Here is a 19,909-nt window from a genome sequence, read left to right as displayed (position 1 = left end):
CATCCCTAGGTCTAGAGATAGATACAACCGACAAGTCCCGGTCGAATCGCAGACAGCTGTCAAGATGAACGCTGCGCTTCTGTCGCAAATCCAACGTTCGTTGCTTCCTTACCGTTTATTCTTTCTTTTTACATTCCAGTCGTCACGCTGACAAGTGTTTCGTTGTCACAGAGGGCAAGGGCCTGAAGAAAGCCGTCACAGTTGACAAATCAAAACCCCTCGTCGCTGGAACGGTACCTGGCGAAAGTGGTGGTGGGGGTGGTGGTGGAGGGGGAGGGGGAGGAGGCGGTCGTGCCCCTGCTGGCTCTGCTCCGCCTCTCGCCCCGGCTATGGGAGGGAGCGATCCTGCATCTCAACTAGCTGGACTATTCGCGGGTGGTATGCCAACTCTGAAAAAGGCAGGAGATAGATCAAGCTGTACGTCGGAAGCCAACCTGCTTCCCTGTGCCAGCAGGCATGTCTATGACATCGGTATTGACCATCCGAACCTTCCCAGCTGCGTCACATAGCTTGGCTAAAGCACCTCCTGTACCGTCAGCGAGCCGAGCTCCTGCCAGACCGTCAGCAGGCCCACCAGCCCCACCCCCTCCTCCTGGTGGACCACCTAAACATGCACCTCCAGCACCTCCAGCACCTCCCCCACCTCCTCCTGCTCCTGGCAGAGGACCACCTGCTGCGCCTCCCCCTCCCCCGCCTCCACCGCCACTTGGACCTCCCAGTCGAGGCACTCCTGCTCCCCCTGTAAGAAGGTCAGTCATAGCTGCTGTCTCTTCGACTTAGCGATCCCAGGTACTGACGCAGAACAACAGTGCGCCACCCGCTCCTCCAGCACCCCCCGCGCCCCCACGAGCTCCTCCCGCAAGAGTTCCCCCACCTCCAGCGCCTCCTTCTCCCGCACCGCCCGTTCGTCATGCACCTACACCCCCTACCAGAGTGCCTGTTCCCCCAATAAGGTCTACTCCTTCAACACCTCCAGCACCGCCTCCTCCGCCTCCAAGTCATTCTGTTCGACACGCCCCAGCACCTCCACCGCTGCCAGGCAGGGCACCAGCTTTACCTAGTAGACCAGGAAGTTCGGGACCCGGTGTAAGTGTGACAAATGTACAGCAAACCATCTCGAGCTAATCTGTGATATAGCGATCTATCCCTCCGCCACCACCGCCTCCTCCTGGGTCTCATGCACCAGTAAATAGAGCTCGTTATCGTAACGTTACTTCACAAAGCTGACATATGTTGCAGCGAGCACCTCCTCCACCTCCTCGACCAACGGGACCGCCGGCATTGCCGTCTCGAACACCCAGTATGACCGCTCCGCCAGCTCGTACTCTTCCACCACCACTACCCTCCACGCCGACTCTGAGAGCGCCTTCACCTCCTCGACGGCCTTCATCCAATTCGATATCATCAGGCTCGGCTCCCCCTCCGGCCCCTCCAGCGCCTCCACCTCCGCCCGCTCCTCCAGCCGATGGACCAAGGAGACTACCGCCGCCTCGTGCTATGCCCCCTCCCGCTCCTCCTAGACCTGCATACGAATCAGAGCCAGAGGAAGAAGAGGAAGAATACTATGATGCCCCTCCTCCTCTGCCGAATGCTATGAGTCCCGCAGCGAGAGGTGCAAGCAGACCGAGCGTGCCTCCTCCTGCTCCCCCTCCTCCTCCACCTGGACTCAGTCCTGCTGCGGTGAGTGCGCCATCCCCGCACTTTTCGATCTTCCTCGCTCATGTGATTTTAGAGACTTCCCCCTGCGCCACCTGCAGCTCCCCCACCTCCTCCACCTGGTCCCAGTCCTGCAGCAGTGAGCGGAATGTATATCCCATCTGACTGCTTGTACTGATTTCTGTCATCTTAGCGTGCCGTTCCTCCCATTCGAGCCGCTCCGCCGTCCCCCTCTCCAGATCGTGTTCGTCCCCAGCCAGCCGGCACGGCGTTCCCACCACCACCACCTCCTCCTGGTCTTTCCGCTGCTGCAGGCAACAGAGCCTCAATCGCTCCTCCCATCGTGACTCCGGCTTCCAACGGATTCTCACATATCAACGGGAACGGCGGGGGAGGTGATGCAGAGTATGACGATGAAGATGAGGACGGCGTACCTGAACCTCAAGCCGTGGTTGGCAGTTGGACATTCCCCATGAAGGGGATGTTCCCTGCGCCTAGACCCTGGGCAGGTGGAAGAAAGTGAGTGCGAATGTTGATGGTGCTGTTTCGAGTGTGTACTGAGGATGAGTCTCGATAGGACCTACGCGAGCGGTAACGCGACGGGAGGCGGAATCGGCTTTTCAGGATAGGGAATGGGTCGCGGAGAGAAGGGACCTTGCGGAGTTGTACACCAGTAGATAGACGATATCGACGGAATGCAAAGTCGGTGTCAAGAAGATCTGATCAGGAAGTGTACATACACGAAGGATATGCGAATGAGAGTCCAAAGCTTATGCAGGAAGAATCAAAGGTGAATGAATGGAAAACAAGGACACTGGGGCAGGTGATGCAAGTGCTAGTGCAAAACGGGTGTGAACACCTTGCGGTTATCTTATCTCTCCGCTCAAGGGGAATCAAGGGCAGTCAACAGGGTGTGGTCGGTCTAAACTGACTTGCGATCTGGAATCACGCTGATTTGGGAATTGAGAAATGGCGTGATGACAATGATGCTGCTGCTTTGCTGTTTTCGTGGGTTTTTCCATCTTTCATCTTTAATATTTCTGCTTCATCATTGACCGTCATCCACAACTGCATCGATTCAGATCGACTTGTCTTCTGACCTTGTATCCATACTCATACGCATACACACACGATACATATACACACTCATACGTCGTCGCATATCTCAATACGTCATGGCTACTAACATCACTTTTCACCCAGGTAAGCATCCCTCCCACTGTCACCCACCGCACACACTCTCGCTCCCCACTAAAACCCCACTTCCACTTTCACTCCCCTTTCCAAAGAGTGAAAGAAATCAATTCTGCTCGCTGTACAACCCGCTTCAGGACACCTGCGCACCGAAAGATGGAGAGTGATCTTTCTCTGGCCATGTCCATGATCGGAGTCATTATAGACGTCATGGCGCAGCAGGAATGAGCAACGGACCCGAACCCGAGCTGATCGCTCTTCGTGTAGGCGCCGTCACTCAAGACGAGAGAGATGGTCTTCTCGGTCAGAAAGGAGCGACGATCTGGTTGACCGGTCTCAGTGCTTCAGGCAAGGTGAGTGTGGGCTGCTGAACCACTCGTATCTTCGATCATAAGAGCTTGTGCACGATCCAGACCCTTTCCACTTCTTTCCTTCCGTTCTGCATTACCCTTTCAGCGTTTCGCCCACAATGACCTACCGGACCCTTGTACCGCTCTTGTCATGCTCCATCTCCGTCTCACTCTCACTCTTGAGCAATCTAGCCGCTACTGACGTAAATAACCTGGCCTTGGCTGTACTAGTCCACCATCGCCACCGCTCTCGAACAGCATCTCCTCCACAAGAAACTCCACGCATACAGGTTGGACGGAGACAACATCCGATTCGGCTTGAACAAGGTGAGTGAGAGTCGGGAGTGGAGTCGGTCGAGGCGGGTGTTGAGGGACACCATGATCAGAAGAGGGGAGAGTTGGTGCTGAGATCCATGGGTCTGCTCGTTCAGGACCTCGGGTTTGACCAAGCTTCTCGTATTGAGAACGTAAGTCTGATTGATTCTCTTTTCGCTCCCCCTCAATCGTACATCTCTACTTCCCACAAATCTCTTTCACATCTCAATCTCATCCCCTATATCTATCTTGGAAATCTCAAACACGCTATTCGAGCTAAACATCTCATTGCATCCACCTGACTCAGATCCGACGAATCGGCGAGGTATCCCTCCTCTTCGCCGCCTCTTCCACCCTCTCCGTCACCGCCTTCATCTCCCCTTACGTCTCCGACCGTCAACTCGCCCGAGACCTGCATGAGAAAGCGGGTCTTCCCTTCATCGAGGTGTTTGTTGATGCGCCCTTGAGCGTGGTGGAGCAGAGGGATCCCAAGGGGTTGTATAAGAAGGCGAGGGCCGGTGAGATCAAAGGTGAGTGTGTGCTTGGACTACGGAAACACATCTCGGGTGTGAACAAGAGGAAAGGAGTCGGGAGGTGTTGGCTACGACTGGGGCGAGAGAGATACAACGAAATTATCAGAACTAGTCGTCTTGATTATTCTCCTACTTCGACTCTCCTTCTATGCGTGTCCTTTCTACCTTCTACCTGAAAACAACCTCATGTTTAGATGACGAGATTCAAAGTACGAGCTGATCCATCCCTTTCTTCTTCTCCACACCCAAAGACTTCACCGGCGTCTCAGCACCTTACGAACCGCCCACGGCCCCCGAGATCCACATCAGGACAGACCAAGTCGACGTCGCTGGAGCCGTTGAGATCGTGGTCAAGTATCTCCTGGAGAACGGATTGATCTCTTCCGTCTAAATCGTGGAGTTTAGTCTGATTACATTCTTCTTACCGGAATCGAAACCGGCCAGAGGGTGAGCAGGTAGACGGTGATCTAGCATGATCATGCGCCCGGTAGATACATGGTCATTCGTATTCGTAATCATACTGCAGATTTGATGGACATGCATCGTCATGAAAAAGGCTGTACAGTATCGCTTAAAAATCTGCGTACAATAGTCATCGAGAAGCAAAACCGTCTCGATGATGCACGTCATCCTCGTCAGGAAGACCATCCGACCTTTGGACCTTTGGACCAAGGAGACGACCGTGGTCATTGTGACCCTGACCCTGGGGGCAATTCACAGCCAAGTCGTGTACTGCAGATCTACCACTTGCATCGATCATCACCTCCTGCCTCATCGGTCCTGTCTATTTCCCTCCCCTCATCTGTACTCTCTACCACCTTTCAGTCCCCTCTTTCTCACCGCTCTAATCAGACTTTTCACCTCGTCCACCCCTCCCCTCATCCCTTCCCCTCCTATCCTCACGATCATGTCCATACTCTTCCCCATCATGTCCACACACGTATTCTCATCCCTTTGCTCCTCCAGATATATCTCTCTGTCCGCTTCGTCCATATACGGTGATTGAGCTTCACGATCGAGTCGTGTCGTATGTAAGTCGTTCAAGTGAGAACGGGTGTTGCTTATCATTCGATTGGAAAGATCCGCGGGGAGTGGGGTCGCAATGACGTGTAATGAGTCCGTGAATGATTTGTATCTATTCGAGCAATCAATACGCATTAGTCGAATACTCAGTCAGCCTTATAAAAGATGAAGAACAACTGTTCGTCTGACGAGAAGACACTCACAACAACGCAAGGAAAGACCAGTCCTGCTCTTTTATGATTGCGCCGATTACCTGCTGGAACACCTCAACAAGGTTCTCCGGACTCTCGTTCCATGCTCCTGCGTCCTTGGCAACTTGTAACAGACCGGGGACCAAACTGCGACAAGCACTCAGCACTGTGTTTCACACATTGTACGGCACAAAGGACACTTACAATGCTGCAGCCTGCGAGAATACAACAAGCAAGTGTTGGAAGTATGACTCGCGCAGAGATAACCCCTACTCACCTCTCTAACCGCCTCGGAATGAGGGAATGTCAATCCCTCCAGACTTAGAGCCATGCTCGCTCCCAGCCATGGCTCGAATCTCGCTCTCATCTGGAACGCATAGACAGTGAGGTTCTCAAATGCGACGACTTTCTCATCCATCTCAGCTGTATTGGCTGTAACGATGGCTTCTTCTACATCATTGGGCGTGTCCTCAAACGTTGCCAGGGCTGCGACCGGTGATATATCAGCGGACAAGTCGGAGTACTTCGCAGCAAGCTTGACATACGCTTGTTGGTCTTCGGTGGCTTGTACGATGCCGCCTTTAGCAAAGGGGGCACAACGTGAGTCAAGAAGGGTGCGAAGTCGTCTCCAAGCGTTCGACACAAGGTTGCCCAGGCTATGTATCACACATCAGTATTCCGGAATCGGGCGAAGGTGGCATGACTCACCTTCCATGAGATATCCCGCTCGACAGTCATCTGACTCGGTGACTTGGTTTTGGATACCAATCATAATTTGAGCGAGCTTCACCGCGTCTGGTGCAAACGTCTATGCACCCTATGAGTGATCTTCGTCACATTCACAGGGTTCAGATACATACAGATTTGCCAACAGACATACCTGAATTCGTGGGCGTCAGCCCAATACCCGACACCTTGTCCATCACTGCTCACCTGTCATACTGGCACATTCTATTGCTCTGCCTTGTAATTTCCGGTGCGTCTTCTCGGTACAAGTTGTTAGGATATGCAAAAGTAGATCCATGACGCTGCCTATACGTTGACGTCAAAGTGTCAGAAGTCGCCCAACCGTATCAAGAAGCACTACATACGATAGTATGGTGTGAAAGTGAGATCAGCACTGATTGCCACGTTCGCTTGGTAGTGAGTCAGCTTTGCGCTCCGACTCCGAGCGCTTGTGAGGACTTACACAACGTCGCCAGTACCTGCTCTTTCGCGTAAAGTGGTCCAGTCTCGTACAGATTCACCAGTCCCCTGATCACAGGTTCCAAAAATGGTGCGACCGAAGAGCTATCGGCGTCTTGGAAGAAGTTGGTCATGCATGCTGCGGAATGGACTCGTACTCTAGAAACATCAAGTGCGATCAATGCGAGGCGTTAGGTAAGCAACAATGCGGGGGACTGACCGCATTATAGGATCGTCCAGTAATGCTAAGCAGATTTCGAGGACGCTACCGGTGAATGCGGTCTGTAACGTCTTCTATTTGTAAGGGTAAGTGAGTGGCATTTTGCGGTTTTCGCGAATCCGCCACCTACATCGCAATCGGTGCAGAGCTGACCGATACACTGTAAGAACCCATATCTGACTCTTGGATGAGGATCCTTTGCGGTGGGTGAGATGATCCTGTGTGCGGTCAGGTACGAGCCGTTTGAACCCCCCCTCCCCCCATTTGCCCACTCACATCAGGACATCTCGTATTCTCGGTTGTAACTCGTCGAGACAGCCCTCTGCTAAGCTGGCGATCGCAATCAGAGCTGAATATCGACATCGCCAGTCTGACTGTGATAGTAACGGTTGGACTTGCTCCGATAATGATGGCAGGATTGCTTCCCCACCTACGCCCTGTGTCAGCTTCGTTGATCACAATCACTATCAAGAAGTCAGAGGACTTACCTATGGCCATCGCCAAACGATCCAACGCCTCCTCGGAGAATATAGGATAATCTTCGTCTTCCTCGTCGAGCTATACCCACGTCAACCTTCATCTCGAGAGGCTACTCCAAGAAGATCAAATCACTCACATCTGTTGCCTCCACCCATTCCTTGCAATCCTCTTCGAAGCTCGACACCTGTCTTCCAATCAACAATCCCACCATCTCCCTCCCCACTCTTCCGCCTTCCCATTGCCCGATCTGATTGTATTTCAACTCGGCCAGTGAGAGTATTATCTCAGTCGCGGGGTTTGCTATGTCTTCCCAATCTTCCAATGACAGGGTACTTGGTGGATAGGATGAAAATTGATATCCTTGTAAGTGGGATTGAGGCGGTGGAGAGAGCAAGGCGAGAAGATATGGCAGTACGGCAGATAGTGAAGGGATGTAGAGTTGAGGATGCATTGTGGCAAGGTCTACCAGAGGGACCAGAGCGTGAGATAGCAGACTAGGTGGTAACTGGGGCAGTGTCTAAAGAGCGCATGTCAATAACACCTGATCAGATGCCGATCCTTCCCCTCTCGCTAATGCATCCTGACTCACTTGAAACGCCTGCAGTACAAGTCCTGCACCGATTTGTTCCCTTTCTTTCCCCGTGACGCCCTCCATTATTACGCTCCGCATAGCTTTCATAGCCTCCACTCGTACGTCGACACTAGGGTCGTTAAGCCCGGCCAGCAGGATTTGAGCAAGCTGATCTACTGGTAGCGGGTCGCTGACTGAGTCGACAAGGAGGGTAGGTGTCATGTCAAGAAGCTGGAAGGGCGTGAATCGATGGAAAGGTTGAGGAGAGGTTGTAAGTTCGAGCAATACCGGCGGAAGAGGTAACAGAGGTCCTATTCGACAGCGGCAGCATCAGTCACGAAGTCCTACGCTTCACAAGAAAGGAAGGGAGATGCACATCGCACTCACTATGCCGTATCGAGCTTTCTTGAGCCCAGGCGGCCGCACATGCTCCAAGACCCTTACGCATTCGGACGTCCACTTCGTCTTTCAGACCCGCACATAGGACGGTCTCTATACGCCCCCTGGTGAGCTCTCGAATGACATCGAAAGGTGCTGTCGCATTTTGTGCTTGGGCGTTGAGAAATAGTCCAGGGAGAGGTATGAACGCAAGGCGCTTGAGCAGGATGAGGGCGAGCAGTCGGTGCTGGTTTAGAAGGCATCGATCAGCACTATAGATCGATAATCGACAAGAACTTGAGCACAGATACTCACGTCGAGCTGGAAGCCCCCTACTCCTTGTGCACCAACCTGCGCAAGAAGCAGAAGTACCTCGGCAGGCTGTTCGAGTGTCAGTCGTCCCAAGTGCCTCTCAGCTCTGAGTATGGGTCAGTTGTCATCCGCTTCAACATTTTCTCAAGCAAATTGTGCTGTTGCTGATGTCGTGAACCCACCACTCACTCCTGTCTTGGCTCGTCAGCCGTGCCCATAAGGGCATCGAGCACAGCAGTGATATCACTCATAAGGTATTCGGTCGACATGTCGATGGCCGCTCTGATGTCGCTTCGAACCAGACCTAGTTGAATGGGACATACAATGAGAAAGTTGTCCTCCACCGTCGCATTCGAGCCTACTTTGTGGTCCGCCTCTCACGCGTGTATTTCACGTGAGACAGCGCGGCGAGACGTCTCCGTCGGAGTCTCGGGCCCATCTGCCATAGTCATGCTTTCTAATCGGCATCAGGAATTAAGGCCGCATCGGATTACAAAACAGATCCTAATCAATACAACCACACACCTCCACTTTGCTCACACAGGGCACCAGCAACAGGAAAAGTTGCGACCACTAGCTACGTGACGGCAACGACATACACCGTAATGGTTTCTTGTATGTCACGACAGACTTCATACTACGACTGAATTGGAAGAGCACCATGCCCACTATTGGTCCGTCGCTGCTCTTCGCAGCAGGTCTCACCCTGGGTGTCGGAGCGGGTGTTTTCTATCCTCGAAAAACGGCGGTCCCAACGCCTTCCAATGGCCAACTTCCCCCGCCTCCTCCTGAAGGTGGAAGACAGGAGTCAAGGGGACTGATCCCGACAGCAAGCGGGAGTGCTGTCCTTGCCGGAGGATTTCCCGGCGAGTCGACTCGGTTTCAGGTCTTCTATGACGTGCGCTGACCCGACTATGGATGCGACCATAGGCCCGACTCCCGACGTCCTCAAGAGGACAGCTTACACAGCAGCTTACGACCGACGACTCCGTCATCCTGCTTGGACAGCCGAACATCTCACTCAGACTTCTCTAGCCAGAACACCACCTCCTTCAGCACCCAACACTACTCCCGTACCACTGGAAGTCGCTCGGGGAGCTGATACTACTGGACAATCGAGCGTCGTCGTGAAGGGAGATAGATCGAAGAGCACTTTTATGGAAGATGAGACGGTGCCAGAGTTCTTCAGGGCGAAGCTACAGGATTGTGAGCGGATATGTAAGATGCAGCTCAGCTGTAGATCACTAAGAGCCCCTGTCAGACTTTAAGAGCGGTTACGATAGAGGACACATGTAGGTCAATGAAGGCCCCCTTTAATACTCAGCAGCTGACGACCACCTGACTGAATGTGTGTAGGGTCCCCGCTGCCGATGCGAAGATCTCACAACAAGCTATGGACGAGACATTTTATCTGACCAATATCGCGCCTCAGGTCGGAGACGGTTTCAATCGACATTGTGAGTGAGGTCCACGTCGATGATCCATATGGCGAGGTCTCAGCTGATCGGACAAATCAAATCAGACTGGGCATACGTTGAAGATTTTTGTCGACGGCTGACCAGCAATTTCGAAGATGTCTACGTTTTCACGTAAGCTGCTCCACGGTACGCAAGTTGCCAATGTAAGCTGATACCTCTCCACAGAGTTCCCCTGTACCTTCCGGCCAGGCAGCCGGACGGCAAGTGGAAAGTAGTGAGTTAATCTCAGATCTGGCTTCGCATCTCAGTAGTCTTTAACGTGGTCCATTGCCCTTCTAGTCCTACGAAGTCATCGGAAACCCACCATCTGTCTCTGTTCCTACCCACTTTGCCAAAGTGATCCTCGCCTCTCGACCTGACTTCTCATACCCTCAAAAACCGTCTTCCAACCCTAACGAGAAAAGCTTCACGTCCCCATCCACCATCAAAGAGCTCGCTTTGGGAGCTTTCGTCCTTCCTAACAAGGAGATTCCAGACGAAGCGGATCTGAGAAGTTTCATCGTCCCCGTGGAACATGTGGAGAAGGCGGCGGGATTGCAGCTGTTCAATGATGAGGTCAAAGGGAAGAGCAGACAGCTTTGCGCAGTGACGCAATGTCAGGTCATCGTGAGGAGATTTGACGATACGAGGAAGCAGCTGGGTGGGGGGAAACAGTCTCCTGGAGGAAGGAAGTAGTTTAGACAGACGATGTATGCGGTATCGCGAGCCTGCCGCCCGATCGGCTCTGGACATCAAAGATAGACTTGTGCCTATGGCATCACATAGGGCAGGAATGCGTGCGGGACCGAAAGTCCGGCACAGTCCAGAACCGGAACCGCCTCGACCGATGACATTGAGAATTGGCTCACTATCATTCGACGGGCGCGATGTACGTTCGATGAATTTGACCATTGAAAGACACAACTGCGATCATAGCCTGCGTCATGAAGTGCATATGAAAGATATGAATCTCCCTCAGCTCATCCATCCCGACGGTATCCCTCTCAAAGAACGTATCACTGGACATTTACTAGTTCGTTGTCAACAAACCGGAGATTGTATTCAACTCCGAGGGGAAGTTGAATTCAATGCCCAGACGACAGACAGTCCTTGTTGCTCTTGGCGTTATAATCGTCTGGTGCAAATGTTGAGATCTCAAAAGCGAGTGGGTCCTTGCGTACCCATCAACATCTTCCCCTCCAGGACCTATCATGCCGCCTTACCTATTTCCTCTCCCTACCACCTCGCTCCTCACCTTCTCCTCGATCCTCCATGACCCTTCCACCAGTTACGCTTCTGTCCTCTCTGAGGCTACAGCCGCGAGGACGAGATTGCACCTGGCGTTGAAAGGCGTTGCCGACAATGAGCCTGGTTCTAGTGCCTTGGCCGTGCTGGATGTGAGCTCCAGCCCTTCTGGATGGGTGGTCAAGCTGACTTGTTCTCATAGGCTGTACAGATCTACCTACCGTATCTTCGAGGGATCATCGCTTGTCTAGATGCCGATGAGCTGCTTTTCAAGGGGGAGCCCAGTGAGCGTCTGTGTTATGTGAATCGCAGAACAAGTCAACTGATGTTTCACTGCAGCCTTCCCTTGGCGAGCACCCCTGACACACTACACCATGTCCATTCCTCTCCTTCCGTTACTCTCAATACATTCGGAATATCTCATGTGCATCCTCACATACACACTTGCTCTGTCGAACTATGCTCATTCTATCCTTTCTTCATTGCCCACTTTCGAACTTCAACCAGGCTCCAAGATCGCCCCACACATGTCCACAGAGGACGAGAAACGGACGACTGCCGGTCTGGGTAGAGCCGTCGACCTGCTCTGTCAAGCTGGCGGAGTGGCAGAATGGGCAGCGGAGAACGTTTGTCTGGATATCGAACCGGTGAAAACTGCTTGTGGAGGCAGAGTGGGCAAGAATAGATGGCCTGCTGAATCTAGTCGGGAGACATTCAAGGGACTGTCTATGTGAGTGTCGCTTCGAGCTTGATCGATGCTCGCATTTGTGCTGATTTGCAATGGTAGGATGTTCCTCGCCGATGCTCATCTGACCGCTATTCGAAAACTGCTTTTGCCCGTTCTACCTTACACGCTGTTCGCCCCTCCCGGTCCACCATTACCTCCCAATCACCCATCAGCATCTCTCCTGGCTAAACTCTACCTCCACGTTGCTTCCCTCTACACATCTTCTCGAGCCCTGTTGAAAGTGCATCAATCAGCCACATCGGAAAGCTCTTCCGGTCCCCGAAAACTGTTCGCAAAGTCAGATAAAGAGAAAGAACTACCGGAGAACGACTCGGTCGAGGGCGAGATCATCGCGCCTCTCAAACGATATCTCCGGAAAGAATCGCAGCTCGCCCAGGCCCTGTCGCACAAATGGTTGGGGGTGGATGCGGGCGAGAATGGGAAAGGGATGAAAGTGGGAGAAGCGATAGCGTGGTGTAAGGACGCACGAGGTCGGTTGGAGGAACTGGAAGATTCGAAGATGAGAGAGAGGATGAAGGGTTTGAGCTTGGGGAGGAGTAACGAGCGTAAGAAAGAGGAACGTAAGGCGAGAAAGGGTAGAGTGGAAAGAGGAGTGGAAGATGTCAAGGCTTGGGTCAGTTCGTATACAAAGCAGAATGACACGGTGAGTATAGGCACTCTGATCAGCGGGTATCGAGGAGATCCAAGCCGTGAGCTGATACCGCGATCCAAGGTCGCTTTCCAACCGATACCACCGGTCTCATCGTTGATCGTGCCGTCCGGACGTCCGATCTTCGCTGCGAAACCGTTCACCCCTCCCGCAAGCAAGTTCCAACCCACCCGTCGAGCTAGACTGGACGATGCAAATGGCGAGGAAAGCGAGGATGGCGAAGGAGATGGGACAGAGGCCGTGGCTGATACGGACTATGCTGGCAAGGGTAATTACTATTGAGCGGCGTGGAGGGCGGTCGGGGTGGTCAAGCATGAAGGGGATCCTGCACTGAATTTCACCTTCTCACATCTGTACCTAATACATACTATCATGCATACGCTGGGGAGTCGGACCTATCACTTCTTGTCTGCTCCGAGTGCTGGGCTGAGGTGAGACACTTATCGTAATTGTTATGATCGCAACGCCATGAGGGACGGTTCACTGGATTCCAGCAAAGGATACATAGATGTAACTACGACAACGACAAGACCGGCCATTCCTCTTTTTGTGTTAAGATACTGCAAGACAACCTATCCTCTGACCCGATCTTACTTTCCAGCAGAGTTAGCCCTCGTCATCCCATTCTGACCTTGACCCTGACCCATCCAAACAGGCAACGTGCCCTCACTTCTCCTCCTCATCTCACCCCCAAGCGAACACACCATCCTCCTCGCCTCGTCCACTGCCTCTTCGAGCGGCGCGACGATATCCGCATCGATGGACGTGCCTGAATAGTCGAGGTCGACAGAATGGGCTCGGGCGTGGGTCAGACGGTCGAGACGACTCGAGAGCTCGAGTAACCATTGGGTGTGGGCGAGGGAGAGGTCGGGTGGTGAGAAGGCTGAGGGGTTGGTATGTCAGTGGTCGTTCAGGTCAGGACGGTATTATGAGGGCTGCAGGAGACGGAGAAATGGGGGGCGATCGTGGAATGTGAGTGACGAAGAAGGAGCATGATTTATGTGACCGATGGAGCCCAAGGGAGAATCCGGCGCGCGCGACCCCACTCGAAGAAAACTAATACTCACGAGCGAGATCAGTCTGACCTTCTCGGACAAGCATGACAGATGGCATTGTAAGTCGGTGTCTACTTTTGTTGGTGTACAGTTATCGCTCAGTGCTCCCGAAGTGTCCTTGAAATCCCGAGTGGATAGTCGGGCGTAATCGAGAGGGGCTTTGATGCCGGATCTGATCGGTCTTGAGTGCTTCACTGACTGATTGTTTGGCGCTGAATACTGTAACTGGATGAGTGGATGAGCTTCCAACCTCTGCTTCAACCGTCAACCTCTTTATATCCCTTTTTCAATCGTGTGACCAAGACCACAGGGAATTGGCCGTTGTAGACGCTCAAAGGACTTTGTCGGAGAACTTCGACGAAAGGAGGAGGCTGGTCTGAGACGATACCGCGATCCGTTGTATCTTCCTTTGGGTTTTGTGGGGGTCCCAAACGGAGACTGAAGGAGGAGAGGAGGGAGAGGTCGTCGGGGTGAAGTGGAAAGGCTGCTCCCTTTTCGTCATGTGATATCAAACGAAGTGCTCTGTGCTCACCGATCTTGGCGAATATGATCTCTCCAAGCAGTCGGAATAGCAATGATAGCCAACGGAAAACGATTGACGGGAAAGGCAGGAACATACGTTGAGTGAAGATTCGCTTGCCAGACCGTTCGGTATCACGAATGATGACATCCGACGACATAGGGTGCATGTGGCCATCGTCTCGCCCTGGTGTTCCGGACTGGAATAAACCTACCGGTCTGAGTATCATCACAATACTCCTTTTGGTGCATGCAGATTGTGAGCGGAAATGCGTGATTGGAAGACAGTCTGCTTCAGAACTCCCGGTGATGGCACCACTGATCGTGCTAGCTGGATCTCGCCCGAGATCGTCGATAAGCCGATAAGATGCATATCAGCCGCCCAGTATAGTCCTGCACAGTGTCAACTAGGAGTGAGGACACTGAGTGATTGATAGACCCATAAAATGGAGTCATGATTCCTTGTGCGATCAGCGAAGCGCAGAGAGCGCATATCCATGTTGTGACGAAAAGCAGTCTCGAAGCTGGTCTGAAACAACCTGGAGCCGGTGCATCATTACCTTCAAACTTGAGATTTCCACTATAACAGCATGGCTGCGAGCTTCCCAAATTGATCTGCTCCAACGACACGAGCATCAGCAAGCTGCTTGGCCTACTTGCATCTCATGGAAGACGGTGCATTGTGCCGTCTTGAAGTGCATCGCCACGCCACAGTTGGATCACCTCGAGATCACAGGTAAATGAGATCATCCAATGTTTCAGGGAATAGGGATTTCCATCGATTCATTCTTAGCGCGTTCTCTACACCTTTCTTTCGCCTTTCTCATCGTTCCACCTCACCCTTACCACCACACGTGCTAGTTCTCCACAGCAGCGGAACATGTGCGGTACGGTACCGCCAGCGTGGGACACAGACGCCCCACCGCTCAGCCATGATGATGATACTGCGGTCTCGGGAAGCGGGACAAGGTGACGTTTTATGTTTCAGGGTAGATATGGGAGTTTTCATCATGCTTAAGCTGGAGAGGATTAGAAAGAATGACCGAAGATATGTGACGGAACGGCAAACGGTTGAGGAGGCGGGCGGGCGGGCGGGCAGCCAGGTTGGCCATGGCAGGCAGCAAAGGGCTTGACCTCGATGGGCTTGGGTTCGGGCCAGGGCTTGATTGTGTGGGGTTTGGATTGGTCGTGCTGGACGAGTGCCAGCGCTCGCTTATCAGCGAACTCGATTCCATCAACCGCCATATATATGGAAAATCAAGTACTCAACAGAGACGGGAGTCCGATCCGACTGCAAGATCGACCGAAACGAGCAGGGGGATATCGTCTCAATCGCAGTCCGTAACCATAGATTGTTGGAATCCGAAAGACGGCTGTGTTCATCGCCTCGATCAAGTGTCACGGTGAAACGCAAGGAGTCGGTCTTATAAATAGACCAGCATCGTTCAACCGTCAGCTTCATACCGCCAACGATCATTTGTCGGCCCTGCTGATCGATTGATCACGGCCACAGCAACGCCGACGCCGACGAACCGCTGTGTCAGAACTCCTTGCACCTACTCCTCCTCGACCGACGCGCACCTTTCACCTCAGACCGATAACATAAAAGGGATCGACAACGTCATAGAGATTTATTGAAACTGCGCACGTTTTAGCCTGCTCCCTGTGATACTACCCCAATCACTGTTGTATTTCGCACCGCATTGTCGTGTTGGAATCAAGTTCGGTACTATCCACTCGGTTCATACTCCTCTTCCCATTGTCAATACCCTATCAGCCATCCAACTATCACTTCTGCAATCCATCAACCCGCCGAACCGCACATCTCATCTCACAACCCATCTCCCCGCCACAACCCTCTCTTGATCTCCTAACCAGTCTCCTCTCCTCGTACCACCAATCATGCTCCTCCTCTCCTCCCTTCTTGCTCTTGCAGGAGTTGTGTCTGCCCTGCCTGCCACCTCGCCATCTCCTCGTGCAAAGCAGCAGAACCGTGACGTTAACGTCGGGTGGCCTTATGGTTCTCAGAAGATCAGAGGAGTTAATATCGGCGGAGTGAGTCGCGGTCCTTGCTTCTGTGTTCCTTCCTGAAATCAGTCACGCACGATCTTTGCGCACTCTCCCACTCTTTTCAAACCCTCTTTGTCCCCATCCTAGTCTGCTGTCTACAATACATGTCTCTATTCTTCACAACCTGCACACAGTCAGACCCGGATATTTCACTCGAGCGACCAAGCTGATGTACCATGATGGATCATAACAGTGGCTGGTGATCGAACCTTTTATCACACCTTCTCTCTTCGAGTCGACCGGCAACAACGCTATCGTTGACGAGTACACGTTTGGCCAATATCAGGATTACGACACAGCTCATTCTGCTCTGACCAAACATTGGAATGAGTGGTTCACGGAGGATGACTTCGCACAAATCGCAGGTGAGTTTTCTCACCATCGACCTCCTTGCTCCCCTCGAACATGCCTCTTAGACCCCCTTCAAGTTTCAAACCTATTTGTTCTACATGAGTCTTGTTCGACGTCGTACGACGCTCAGATCACTATACTGATACTTTGACCTTCCCTTAGCCGCTGGTCTGAATCACGTCAGAATACCGATAGGTTATTGGGCCTACGATATCTCGGCTGGCGAGCCATACCACCAAGGTCAAGCGGACTATCTCGACAAGGCCATTGGCTGGGCACGAAATCATGGCTTGAAAGTCCTCATCGACCTGCATGGTGTTCCGGGTAGTCAGAATGGGTATGATAACTCCGGAAGAAGAGGTGACGCTACTTGGTGAGTTCTCTATCTCTTCGCACCATGCCGCTCGCCGTCCGCTAGCTGTGGTATCTCACGGGCCAGATATGTCGGTCGAGGATATACTGACGTTGGTTCCCCAGGCAAAACGACTATAACAATGTCCAAAGGTCCATCAACATCATAGGTTCACTTAGTCGAAAATACTCGGATCCGGCGTATTACCAGGTGGTCACTATGCTTGGTCTGCTGAATGGTGAGAGATCGCTTAGGTCATTCAGAGATACACTTGCGCTGGCATGGCAATCTGATGAACATCCGCGATTTGCACAGAGCCTGCTACCTACCTTAACGATCAATTGCTCCAGACGACTCGTCAATACTGGTACGATGCTTATGGTGCCGCGCGATATCGTGAGTGTCCTTTATCATTCTTCCTGATGTTTCCCCCACGAGATCCCTTGCTACGTGCTCTATGTATCAATGAGGTTGTACTAACTTGCTCAACACTGACCGTAGCCTGGGCACCTCAAGGTTCTTCTGCTAAATCAGGACTCGAAATCGTGATTCACGATGGCTTCCAACCTCTCTCTACCTTCGACAACTACATGACTGAACCGACCTACGAAGATGTCTTTCTTGATACGCACAACTACCAAGTATTCAACGACGATTATCAGACTTGGACTTGGGATCGTCACATCTCAGTAAGTCCCATCTTGATTCAAAACCGATCAACATTGACTACTGTCCAGGAAATTTGCGGCAAAGCGAGTACATACTCCCAATCACCGTTGAACCTGATGGTTGGCGAGTGGTCCCTTGCGACTACGGATTGCGCGAAGTACCTGAATGGTCGAGGTATTGGGTCTCGATACGACGGATCCTATTCCGGTTCGACCTATCATGGGACTTGTTCTGACAAGTCGAATGATGTCAGTCAGTACTCAAAGTAGGCATCGATTTCCTCTTTTCATACAGTATTCAGCTCAAGGTGGCCATACAAATGTGCTGACGGCTCTTCATCTCCTCCCTCTACAGCGAGTACAAGGCGTTCATGAGGAAGTTCTTTGATGTTCAGACTCAAGTCTATGAACGTAACGGTCAAGGATATATCCACTGGACGTGGAAGACTGAGGACGCAGGAGACTGGTCGTACAAAGCAGGCTTAGACGGTGGTTGGATCCCCCAGAACGCCGCCGATCATCAGTACTCTTACGAGTCGCTTTGCGGATGAACAGCCAGTCGTTCGAGCCAAAGCGATGTCCTTTCCCATATGATGATGACTTCAGCAGCAGACAGCAAAGAAGAAACACGTAGATCGATAGATTCGGATAGACGAGCAGACCCATCGGATATTTCCGTCATGTCATGGACCTTGTAGCGTAGATGCCCTCTTTCGTACCGTAGCATAAGTAATTCGTCCCACAACACACGCAATGCATTGTTCTGTTGATCCTTCTCGTCTCTATATCTTCCAAGTCGTCATAGCGCCTGGGGCAGTACAGATTGCGGAAGAAGGATTGGAGTAGATGAATCCTCCCTCGCTAAGACCGAGGAAGCCGTCAACGACTCGAGGTGTACCGATGGGTGTATCGTCGATCTCGTCTGATTTGGGTATGGATGAAAATGTTATCGTTGATGGCGAAGGGTGGGGAAGCGATACTGGAGTAGATCGATGCATGAACTGAGGAAAGTGTCAGCTGGTTGATCAGTGGTGATTAGACCACGTCTGACGAATCAAGTGGAGGTGGGGCCTTTATTCGCCGTTGGGTGATCAGTTGGGAAAGGTTAGATTCACCTGGACAGTTTGACCGACCAGTAACGGATCTTCCATATCGACGGACAGAGCACCACGACTGGGATCTCCACTGAGAATCTTGACCACTCGCTTGACGTCCTATAAAGTGGCAAATCAGTCAGCCAGCTATCTTGAAAGGCATTGTCCCCTATGAATGTCAATTGACTCCTTGTTCCAAGAGACCCAAGTAGAATTCTTCCTCTTTCGTGAGACCCACTCCGCCTCTCTTCTGGATGGCACCAATGAGCACTTGCGTCGGGTTGGAGTTCATCCCGTCGATTGAAAGAAGCATGTTCCCCTGTGCACTACATGAAACAAATGTATCGGCTCATGTGTACGCAGGAGCTACGTGGACAAAGGCAAGCAAGGCTCACCCAGAAATCGTCACGGGCGGTAACATTGGACTGAGACCGAGATCCGTTTGTGTCACTGCAGATTTGGGAAAGGCAAGACCGATTGTGCCTGACTCGTATATCTTGCCGTTGTGAAGTAGCGTATGCGGTCTTTCCGTGATGAAGGGAGTGGAAGCTGTCAAGATACCGGTCTATACAAGAACCAAGTAGCCTGTGATCAGCCTTGTGTATCTCCTTCTCCTTGATGAGATTCGGTTCAGTCCATTCACTACATTCACATCGAGTCAAGTTGATACGAGTCGGTGGACTCACCTTCGACGCTTTGGGATACATCTCATCCAGAGCTCTCAATACCGGTCCAGGTCTTTCATCGCTTAGCATCAAGAAACTCTCCGCTTCCACACCTTCCAACTGTTCTATCCTTCCCACATCACTCTCACTCCTCCACATTCCAGCCCAACCTTCTCCCGCCAGCCGCTGCTCCGCTTCTCCCTGTTCTTTCCCTTTCTCTTCTTCCGCTCTCAGTTGGTCCCTTTGTCTTTCAGGTCGTTGAAATCGGCCGACCTCAGCCGGTGGTCTCCCACTTGATTCAGATCGCCATGTTGTCACTTCCTCACCCGATCGTGAGGGCGAGAACGTCGCAAGGGACAGCGTCGGCTCTTGTCCCGGAAGAGTGATGGAGAACGAGGCGATATGATTGGGGAAGAATGTCTGGAGGATCAGCAGGGTCTGTGGTAATGAGGAAAGTGTCGTTGATAGTAAGAAGACGGAGGTGGACTGGGACAAGGATGGAAGGGGATTCTGAGCCAAGTGATCGGCCAAGAATTCGGGTGTCGGGGAGTAGAATGTCTGAGCTCGAGTATGTAGTGCTCTTCGAACAAGTCGCAATGCCAGTCGAGGACCTCGAACCATCATTCTG

The 19,909-nt window shown here is 52.3% G+C and overlaps 8 protein-coding genes across 8 annotated transcripts; 5 read left to right on the top strand and 3 right to left on the bottom strand.

Annotated features, from left to right (window-relative positions):
- Positions 1–64: 64 nt before the first annotated feature.
- IAR55_003518 (uncharacterized protein) lies at positions 65–2,285 on the top strand (the record flags this gene model as incomplete). The annotated part of the gene is made up of 9 exons (XM_066946625.1): positions 65–95; positions 172–417; positions 497–749; positions 810–1,086; positions 1,138–1,185; positions 1,240–1,680; positions 1,733–1,795; positions 1,850–2,175; positions 2,234–2,285. 9 exons carry the CDS (start codon positions 65–67, stop codon positions 2,283–2,285), a joined length of 1,737 nt encoding a protein of 578 aa, XP_066803017.1.
- A 546-nt stretch (positions 2,286–2,831) lies between these two features.
- IAR55_003517 (adenylylsulfate kinase) lies at positions 2,832–4,439 on the top strand (the record flags this gene model as incomplete). Its single annotated transcript, XM_066946624.1, has 6 exons — positions 2,832–2,859; positions 3,118–3,203; positions 3,432–3,527; positions 3,632–3,667; positions 3,823–4,045; positions 4,300–4,439. The coding sequence occupies 6 exons, from the start codon at positions 2,832–2,834 to the stop codon at positions 4,437–4,439; spliced, it is 609 nt and encodes a 202-aa protein (XP_066803016.1).
- Positions 4,440–4,846: 407 nt separating this feature from the next.
- IAR55_003516 (uncharacterized protein) lies at positions 4,847–8,677 on the bottom strand (the record flags this gene model as incomplete). The annotated part of the gene is made up of 19 exons (XM_066946623.1): positions 4,847–5,183; positions 5,275–5,409; positions 5,467–5,477; positions 5,540–5,748; positions 5,808–5,918; positions 5,971–6,070; positions 6,123–6,142; positions 6,196–6,294; positions 6,354–6,398; positions 6,452–6,606; positions 6,668–6,741; positions 6,798–6,885; positions 6,944–7,097; positions 7,156–7,225; positions 7,284–7,664; positions 7,737–8,029; positions 8,106–8,343; positions 8,412–8,514; positions 8,598–8,677. The coding sequence occupies 19 exons, from the start codon at positions 8,675–8,677 to the stop codon at positions 4,847–4,849; spliced, it is 2,703 nt and encodes a 900-aa protein (XP_066803015.1).
- Positions 8,678–9,069: 392 nt separating this feature from the next.
- On the top strand, positions 9,070–10,561 carry IAR55_003515 (uncharacterized protein; the record flags this gene model as incomplete). Its single annotated transcript, XM_066946622.1, has 7 exons — positions 9,070–9,274; positions 9,339–9,614; positions 9,670–9,700; positions 9,765–9,865; positions 9,931–9,997; positions 10,052–10,100; positions 10,166–10,561. 7 exons carry the CDS (start codon positions 9,070–9,072, stop codon positions 10,559–10,561), a joined length of 1,125 nt encoding a protein of 374 aa, XP_066803014.1.
- Positions 10,562–11,076: 515 nt separating this feature from the next.
- Positions 11,077–12,789, top strand: IAR55_003514 (pH-response regulator protein palC; the record flags this gene model as incomplete). The annotated part of the gene is made up of 5 exons (XM_066946621.1): positions 11,077–11,262; positions 11,313–11,394; positions 11,450–11,840; positions 11,898–12,501; positions 12,571–12,789. The coding sequence occupies 5 exons, from the start codon at positions 11,077–11,079 to the stop codon at positions 12,787–12,789; spliced, it is 1,482 nt and encodes a 493-aa protein (XP_066803013.1).
- A 308-nt stretch (positions 12,790–13,097) lies between these two features.
- IAR55_003513 (uncharacterized protein) lies at positions 13,098–13,620 on the bottom strand (the record flags this gene model as incomplete). Its single annotated transcript, XM_066946620.1, has 2 exons — positions 13,098–13,390; positions 13,575–13,620. 2 exons carry the CDS (start codon positions 13,618–13,620, stop codon positions 13,098–13,100), a joined length of 339 nt encoding a protein of 112 aa, XP_066803012.1.
- Positions 13,621–15,983: 2,363 nt separating this feature from the next.
- IAR55_003512 (uncharacterized protein) lies at positions 15,984–18,073 on the top strand (the record flags this gene model as incomplete). The annotated part of the gene is made up of 8 exons (XM_066946619.1): positions 15,984–16,136; positions 16,345–16,516; positions 16,665–16,875; positions 16,980–17,092; positions 17,170–17,250; positions 17,356–17,543; positions 17,592–17,788; positions 17,878–18,073. 8 exons carry the CDS (start codon positions 15,984–15,986, stop codon positions 18,071–18,073), a joined length of 1,311 nt encoding a protein of 436 aa, XP_066803011.1.
- A 231-nt stretch (positions 18,074–18,304) lies between these two features.
- Positions 18,305–19,905, bottom strand: IAR55_003511 (uncharacterized protein; the record flags this gene model as incomplete). Its single annotated transcript, XM_066946618.1, has 5 exons — positions 18,305–18,523; positions 18,638–18,736; positions 18,804–18,942; positions 19,012–19,181; positions 19,303–19,905. 5 exons carry the CDS (start codon positions 19,903–19,905, stop codon positions 18,305–18,307), a joined length of 1,230 nt encoding a protein of 409 aa, XP_066803010.1.
- Between the last annotated feature and the right edge of the window lie 4 nt (positions 19,906–19,909).

This window comes from Kwoniella newhampshirensis, chromosome 6, assembly GCF_039105145.1.
Source record: "Kwoniella newhampshirensis strain CBS 13917 chromosome 6, whole genome shotgun sequence".
NCBI classification, from domain to species: Eukaryota; Fungi; Basidiomycota; class Tremellomycetes; order Tremellales; family Cryptococcaceae; genus Kwoniella; species Kwoniella newhampshirensis.
This window is presented reverse-complemented; position numbering and strand designations above follow the sequence as displayed.